Source organism: Mustela erminea, chromosome 13 (assembly GCF_009829155.1).
Source record: "Mustela erminea isolate mMusErm1 chromosome 13, mMusErm1.Pri, whole genome shotgun sequence".
In the NCBI taxonomy this organism is placed as follows: domain Eukaryota; kingdom Metazoa; phylum Chordata; class Mammalia; order Carnivora; family Mustelidae; genus Mustela; species Mustela erminea.
Genome location: NC_045626.1, coordinates 64,839,439 through 64,847,949, shown reverse-complemented (window position 1 = coordinate 64,847,949; position 8,511 = coordinate 64,839,439). Strand labels below are relative to the sequence as shown.

The 8,511-nt window shown below is 55.0% G+C and overlaps 1 protein-coding gene across 2 annotated transcripts in view; it reads left to right on the top strand.

Moving 5' to 3' along the window:
• Window positions 1-28: 28 nt before the first annotated feature.
• GGT5 (gamma-glutamyltransferase 5) overlaps window positions 29-8,511 on the top strand; it is a 28,721-nt gene continuing 20,238 nt past the window's right edge. For both annotated transcript variants that reach the window (XM_032310070.1, XM_032310069.1), the window contains exon 1: window positions 29-2,982. In XM_032310070.1, coding sequence (XP_032165961.1) covers window positions 2,810-2,982 — 173 coding nt within the window. In that variant the 5' untranslated portion in view covers window positions 29-2,809. The remainder of the gene's footprint in view (window positions 2,983-8,511) is intronic.

Sequence of the window (8,511 nt, the reverse complement as noted above, 5' to 3'; positions counted from 1 at the left end):
ATAACCTCTCAGGTGCTGGAGCTAGTCTGAGAACGTACATGAGAGTCCGGCCAGTGGGTGAGTGGAGACGGGATCCACTCAGACCAATCACTGTCCTTCCTCACCCTGAGCCCCATGACCAGGGGGCCAGGTCATCCCTTTTCTGGCCTGGGCCATGGCACTTCCTAGTATCAACCACCAGGGGGCGCTGAAGCTCTGGCGTTTACTTGGCCAGTGGGCCGCCAAGAGATGCTTATAACCCTGCTACCTCGTCTGCCTGGCGGGTGCCCCGGGTTCACACTGTGGAGGATACATGGAGGTGAACCCGAGGTCTGAAGAGTGGGATTGGGCAAGAGGCTGGAGCAAAACGTCTCGGTCAGAGCCAGGCCTAGGGGGTTTTCCAAGCACAAACCCAGAATGAAAACCAAGCTGTGATTAGCTCCAGAAAGAGGCCCGGTTCTCAGGGAACAGTGAGCCAGGAGAGGTCCCCAGATCCCAAGGGTTAGGGCTTGGACCTGTGGGCAGCTGGAGAGTGCAGCCCAGAAAGAGGGGCCTGGAGGGGAATAATGAGACACAGAGGCCTGCCTCCTCCCCCAGGCGCGAGCCCCTCCCTTTGTCCCTCAGGGGCTGTTAACTGGATGTGATCTCTGACTGAGGAGCTGTGAGAAGCCGGGGTGGGCAGGAGAGGGTGGGTCACAGCCTGATGGCCACCCGTGCCCCTGACCAGGGAGCCTGAGCGGGGACCCCTGAGGGCAGGGACACAGGGGCCACCCCAAGTCTGGGCTCTCCCTCAGGAGACCGGAAAACTTGGTGTTTCTAAAGTGCCCACGAGGAAACAGAGTTTTGTGTCTGCAGAGTCTGGGCCCTGAGCCTGGGAGGGTGATACATCCGGGGTCCCCTGGGGACGGAATGGAGGCTTGGCTGGTGGGAAGTGCAAGTCTCCTCAGCTTTCATTTTGGCCCTAGAGGAAAGGTCATGGCCCCATTTGGAGGAGAGAAGACTGAGGCCTGAGGGACTAGTCTCACTCCTTGGGTTCCTGCATATGGGCTGAGCACACACAGTTCCCCAGGCCCCGTGGGGCTCAGCTGTGGGCTCCACCAGGTGCAGGGGGACTTGGTTTCCTCTCTTTTCTTCCCATTGTCTCCTGCACAAGGATATCAGGCCTTTCCCAGCTCAGTCTGTCCAGCCATACCTCTAGCCAGGCCTAGCATGACACTCTTTCCTCTCCTGGGACTTGGCTCCTTCAGTCCCTGCCTCCTGGCCTCAGCCTGATCAGGACGGCTGTGGCGATGGGGGAATGTGCCATTCTTAGCACGCATTCTTACCCCTCTGTCTGCTGCCCCTGCTTTCCCAGAGGGTGGGCAGACCCTGGGCCAGCAATGCATGTTATTTCTGGGTTGAGCCATGTCACTGTGGTGTGGGAGACAGTGGGGACAGAAGAAGGTGCCCACAGCCCTTCCCCGCCCCCCTGTACAGCTGTGGAAACAGGCCTGTTGGAGAGACTGCCTGGCTGACCAGGGGCTCCGGTGGGGGCCTGGCAGGCTGTGTGGGCGGTTCGTCTGTTGTACTAGGAGGTGTCGAGAGGCCTGGGGTGGGTGATGCTCAGCTGGGGAGGAAGCCAGAGAATATAGGGGGGCAGTGGGGGCTGTGTGGGAGGGAGTCCAGCCTGGACCCTGCACCCTGTGCTCCCACTGAGCCTGGTCAAGAAGGGCGTCAATGGGTCCCCCTCCCCCAGTTGCCTCCCCATTGGGTAACCCAAGGCCTAGGCAGGGGACCATCCAGACCAGTGTTCCCAGGGGAGGAGGCACAGCCTGCCCAGATGGACACAGGGAAGCGGACACACGGCCAGGGAAGTGCAGAGACCCAGACAGGAGGGCAGCCTCACTCTCAGGAGGCCTATGGTGGCATTCTGACAGCAGGCCCCGGGGGTGGGTGGCCTGGTGGGCAGTGGGCCAGATGTAGGCCCTGTTTACTTTCCTCACACAGAGGTCTTGTAGTCTTGGGTGTTTGATGGGGATCGGGAAGTTGAGCTCACTCCTGGTCACACCAGTTTCCTGGCTAGGCCATGACTGAGCTGGGACTTGAACCCGGATCCTGAGTGACATTGCCTTGGGTCCTCCAATCCCTCTGTCTCTGGCCCTCTTCAGCCCCATGTCTGGGCCCCAGACATCCTCAGTGTCCTCTGGCTCTGGGGATGCTGAGGAAATCTAGCTGGGCGCAACCACACCAAGGAGGTGGGGTGCCCATGCAGCCCCCTTGTCCCTCTGCGGCGGATCCAGGGGAGGGGACAGGGCAGGTCTGAGTCCTGCTGTCCTGGCTCCCTCGGGGCGGGAGGTGCCAAGTCCCCAAGCACGTGGGGTGGGATAGCCCTGGGCAGGCTGTGGGAATGAGGGAGTTAACGGTGGTGGCTTGCTCCTCTCTGAGAGGAAAACTCCCCATAAACGCCCTGCTCCCTGGCCTCCTGCCAGGGCCAAGAACAGGGGCTGAAAACTGGAAGTTCAGGCAAGCGGCCAGCTCTGCCTCTAGCAGGCGCTTGAGCAGGACAGCAGCCCTGTCGCTGCTGGCGGCTGGTCTGTATGCCCATTGGTCCAACCAGGGGCCTCCGATCATCTGTAAGCCTGTCTGTCCATCTGTCTGCAATCCCGTCTCTGTCCAGTGTCTCTCTGACCGTCCTTCTCTTCCTAGCCTATGTTCAGCTGTCTAGCCTGTCAATCCGTTTGTCTGTCTCTGGCCTCCATCTGTTCATCTGTCCCATCACCCGTGAATCTGTGCATTCACCCACCCACCTGTGTGTCCGTCCACCTGAGGCTCCACTCTGAGCCTCAGAGCCATGGCCCAAGGCCGCAGGGTCACGGCCAGCATGGTCCTGCTGGGGTTGGGGCTGGCCCTGGCCATTATTGTGCCCGCCGTGGTCCTCTCTCGCCGCCACACCAGCTGTGGCCCCCAGGCCTTTAGCCGCGCTGCGGTCGCTGCTGACTCCAAGGTCTGCTCGGACATTGGACGGTGAGTAAGATGTGGATGGAAGCTGGGTGGTTCTCAGTGGCTGGCCCCTCCTGGAGACTCTGTAACTGGTGGTGAGAGTGCGGAGAAGGTGTGTGTGTAAGTGTGTGTATGTGTGTGTGTGTGCATGTGTGTGCACATAGTGGGGGTTGCACAGCTTCCAGCAAGGAAGCAGCCCCAGGACCCTTCCACAGAGCAAGAGGCAGGTGTGCGCATGAGACAGAAAGGGGTTTGGGGATATTGACAGATGTGGCGTATGAGTCTTTTCCTAGCTCCGGGTCTCAGGAGACCCGGAGAGGGCACCGCCACAGTGTCACCGGTCTGGCCCAGGCTGACCCTGATGACTAGTGCTTGGCCATTTAGAGAAGCCACAGCTGTTCTCCAAAGCTGGGGATTTTTCCCAGAAGCGAGGGCAAGACCTGGCCTGTCAGTGTGCACTCAGTGCTGTCCAGGGCCAGTTTCTCACCCGGGCCCAGGACCTAGGAAACCTGTCCTGGCCAGCACCATGTCCCCCACTGCCTCCCCTTCTGATGTCTGGGCCTGGGGCCCAGCCAGGGACTGCTGGATGTTTGGGGCTAGTGCAAGGTGGGTGTTAGAGAGGGGCCCCAGCTGGTGTTTTCCAGCCCTTTTCCAGGAAGCCCAGCCCATGGAAGGCTTCCTCTGCCCACCGGGGCAGAATATAGCAGGACACCCCTCCTGGCTCTTGGCCCCCAGCCCAGGCTAGTGAAAAGCCCAAGCAGTCATCCCCCTCCCGGCTGGCTGGGTCTGTTTCCTGGAATAACTGCCTCATGGATCATTGTCAGGATCAGAAGTGCTTTGTAAGCCGAGGGGACAGTCCCGGAGCAGGGGGGAGCGTGGCCAAGTCCTCACCCAGGTGGCATTCCGTGCCACCTTTGTTTTGGCTTCCCCGTTCCTGCAAACTTTAACCTTCTGTTTCACTCATTCGCCTCCTCCTTCGTTCCTTCCTCCCTTTGTCTGTCCACCTGTCTCTCCCGACCTGGTCCTCTTTCCCCTCCCTCAGGGCTCCTTCAAGGATGAGGGTGGCAGCTCCAGCGGCATGGCCTCCCCAGGGGCCTCCCCTCCCCGCCATGCTCTGGAGAACATGCAGAGGTGCCGAGCCCACCAGAGCCTAGAGTTGTAAAGAGGCAAACAGGGCCTGGGGCTTCAGGCCCCAGAGACCCCTGATGGGGATGTGGCCCCTGGCAGTGGGAGCCACTGCCACCTTTCTCTGTGGGGGGTCTGGGCCCATTGTGTCTCCCGGAGACTTTGTGGGGGGACCTGTATGGCATGTCTTGCTGTGTATGTGAGGGTCAGTGTTGGGGGGGATCTCTGCTCGGAGCCCATGACGCCCTCTGCAAGTTTCCTTGGTGAGGAGAGAGGATGTGGTTTCTCCCCCTGTGTTTTGTGTTTGTTGGAAAGCATTCTCCACTTCCTGTTCTTGTTTTAAGAAGCCCGGAGTGGGAGGGAGCCTGGAGCCTGCCCCAGCTGATGTGGAACATGGAACAGGAGACCCTGGCTGGGCTGGGGACCTCCTGGCTTAGATCCCTCCCCTTGAGGGCTCCTGGCCATGCTGCTGCAGGCTCTGAAGGAAGCTGGCGGTCTGAAGCCCCCTCTCCTTCCTCCCCACTGTCCCCCCGCTTTCCCATCGCTGTCCCTTCTCTCCAGCAGGGCCTCCCAGACCCAGTCTTCTCCTCCCCAGCCAGCACCAGGTTGACTCCTTTGGGGTTGGGCCTTCTGCTGCAGCCTCCTGGGGGAGGTTTTTTTTTGTTTTGTTTGTTTTTAGTTTTTGTTTTTTAAGATTTTGACTCCCCACTGAGCGGGGAGCCTGATGTGAGATTTGATCTTGGGACCCCAGGATCATGACCTGAGCCTAAGGCAGACCCTTAACTGACTGAGTCACCTAGGCGTCTCTGGGGGAAGGTTCTTAGGTTGGCATGAGTGAGGACCCAGCACCATGAGGAATGTATAGACCCATGGTGACAACGAGGTCCCTTGCTCTCTAGTTTATCATCTTCCAGCACTAGGTCCCAGCGTGTTAAGCTTGTGTGCAAACTCTGTGTTCTGAGGCTCAGAGTAAGTGCTCGTCTTTTAGGGAGACTGCATGAGCTTCAGGGTAGTGGTGGCTTTTAGGTTTGTGACATGTGTCTGCTGTGGCCACTTGGAAGTACCTGCCCTCCCACAGGATCCTCGGTGGAACGATTCACTGCTTTTCCCAGAATCCAGTGGGATTCATTGCTGAACTTGATTTATAAGGAAACTAGGTCTGTACAGAAGGGAGCTGCCTGGTGTCACAGAGTGAGAAGGCCCAGCTGGGACTGTCCTCGGCTGCCCCTGCAGGGGAGGAAACTGTCCCGAGCTGCTGGAGGGGTGGGGTCCTCCCAGAGCCCTCCATCGCCTATCCTGGATCCAAATGCCTGCCCAGCTCTAGCAGGCCTGTAAAAGCCAGAGCTTTACTCGTAAAGGGAGTAGTTGTAGAAGACGATGGGGGGGGGGCACCTGGGTGGCTCAGTCCATTAAACATCTGCCTTCGGGGGCGTCTGGGTGGCTCAGTGGGTTGGGGCCTCTGCCTTCGCCTCAGGTCATGATCTCAGGGTCCTGGGATCGAGCCCCACATCAGGCTCTCTGCTCAGTGGGGAGCTGCTTCCCTCCTCTCTCTCTGCCTGCCTCTCTGCCTGCTTGTGATCTCTCTCTGTCAAATAAATAAATAAAATCTTTAAAAAAAAAAAAAAAAGGAAGAAGAAGAAGAGGATGGTGGGGTCCAGAGCGCTCCAGAGTGCTCCAGAACATTGGAGTCTGGGCTGCAAAGATGGGGATAGGATTGGCCCTGAGAGCTGGGTCTTATCAGCTGCTCCAGCCCCATCCAGTGGTCTGGGAGGATCATGCTCTTAGCACAGAGGAGAGCAGGGACTCTAGCAAGTGGTTGCTACCTTTGAGCCTCAGTTTCCTCACCTGTGAAACGGGACTCATGCCAGCGCTTCCCTCATGGGGGTGGGTGGGGGGATGCATGAAGCTTGCCTTGCCAGTAGGAGGCGCTCCCTCCATGTCAGCCGCCTGACCATTAAGTGTTAACATTGGCTTGGACTGGAGTATGGGTCAGCATCTCAGGACCCCGAGTTAGGGCCTGGAGTCAGAGCAGGGAGCCTATGGTGGGGAAGGCTCATAGGGGTTAGGGTGTGACCCCGCCCCTTCCTTCCACCCCAGCTCCTATGACCCTCGTGTTTCTCTGGACTCCTGGCCAGCTCCCCAGGAAATTACTGCATTTCCTCCCCTCTGGGGCCATGCCTGTGGAAACTGCCCATGTGCCTGGACACTGTGCACCCACATGTGGCAGTGTGTCTACCTGGCTGAGTGTATGACAGCAGTGGTGGTGACAGCAGCCCCTTGGCTACTTGGGGACAGACGTGGCAGAAATCTCTGACTGTTCTGCACGCAGCTCTCTGCGGACTAGGACTGCTCCCACTCACAGCCGAAAATGTTCAGGATGCCTGGATGGCTCGGTAGAGCATATGACTCTTGATCTTGGGGTCATGAGTTTGAGCCCCATGTCGTGTATAGAGTTCACTTAAAAAACAAAGCAAAACAAAAAAACAGGCTCAGGGAGGTTGAATCCTGCGCCCTGTCTCATGCAGTTGGAATGCAAGGGTGGTTTAACATAATTTAGGAGACAGAAAAATTACTTGATTGTCTTGGTAATGCAGAAATGCATTTGATGTAAAATTTGCATTTGTAGGCATTTGATGTAAAACCTGATAGGAAAGTGGACAAAAAACTTTATTTTATTTTATTTATTTTTTTTTGAGAAATTTTGCTTCATTTGGGGTTAGCCAAGGTATTTCTTTTTTTTTTTTTTAAAGATTAAAAAAAAATTTTTTTTAAAGATTTTATTTATTTATTTGACAGACAGAGATTACAAGTAGGCAGAGAGGCAGGCAGAGAGAGAAAGGAAGGGAAACAGGCTCCCTGCTGAGCAGAGAGCCCGACGCGGGGCTCAATCCCAGGACCCTGAGATCATGACCTGAGCCGAAGGCAGAGGCTTAACCCACTGAGCCACCCAGGCGCCCCTTTTTTAAAGATTTTATTTATTTATTTGACAGATAGAGATCACAAGTAGGCAGACAGGCAGGCAGAGAGAGAGGAGGAAACACGCTCCTTGTCGAGTAGAGAGCACAATGCGGGGCTCGATCCCAGAACCCTGAGATCATGACCTGAGCCGAAGGCAGAGGCTTAACCCACTGAGCCACCCAGGCGCCCCTGGACAAAAAATTTTAACAGAAACTTCATAATAGAGGATATTTGAATGGCCAAGAATCACAAGCCCTCAACATTAGGCATGGGTTTGCTGATCCTCTGTCTCAGCCACCACAAAGGCAAGGACTTTGACCATGCGGTTACCACTGTGCCCCCAGGACAATGGCTGCATTGCAGACTGTAGGTGCTGTGTTCCTATCTGATGAAGGATCCTGCAGGTAGAGAAGCTTGTATGCCCCTCATGCACCCACAAGGCCCACTGACTTGTACTCTGTTATACACATTCATAGGCACGATGGCCCTGGCTCAGGACCGCTTGGGCTGGAGTTCCCACTCACCAGCTACACGATACAGGGCACGTGATTTAACCTCCCTGAGTTGGGGTCTTTTTTTTTAAAATAAACTCTATACTCAATGTAGGGCTCAAACTCATGACCCTGGGATCAAGAATCACATGCTTAGCTGCATTTCACAAAGTTTTTTGCGATTGTTTTGGCTATTTCCCCCCTCAATGCTTATATATATATTTAAGATTTTATTTATTTGACATAGAGAGAGATCACAAGTAAGCAGAACAGCAGGCAGAGATAGAGGGGGAAGCAGGCTCCCTGCCGAGCAGATAGCCTAACACAGGGCTTGATCCCAGGACCCTGAGATCATGACCCAAGCTGAAGGCAGAGGCTTAACCCACTGAGCCACCCAGGTGACCCTCAATGCTTATATTTTTATGTTTTTAAAGATTTATGTATTTATTTGAGAGAGAGAGAGAGAGCATGAGCTGGAGGGGCAGCGGGAAAGGGAGAGAGAATCTCAAGTAGTCTCAGCACTGAGGGCAGAGCCCAACTTAGGGCTCTATCCCACGACCCTGAGACCATGACCTGAGCTGAAATCAAGAGTCTGACGCTTAACTGACTGAGCCACCCAGGTACCCCTGTTTTTATCTTGAAAAAGTTTTAAACCCACAGAAAAAGAGAAAGAATGCCACTTATACTTCACTTAGGTTCACCAGTTGTTAATGTTTCACCTCATTTTCTTTCGCTCTGTCCATATGTTATCTATCTACATTTTTTAAAAGTTGCATTAATCATTGCACTTTATCCCTAAATACTTAGGTACATATCTACTCTGAATAAGATCAGTCTCCTATATAACATTGATACCATTATCACCCTCAAGAAACTTGACCTTGATATAATAGTAGTATTTGATACTTCATCCAATTCAAATTTTCCCAGTTGATCCAATAAACCCGTCACCTATTATCTATAATCTATCTCTTTAGAT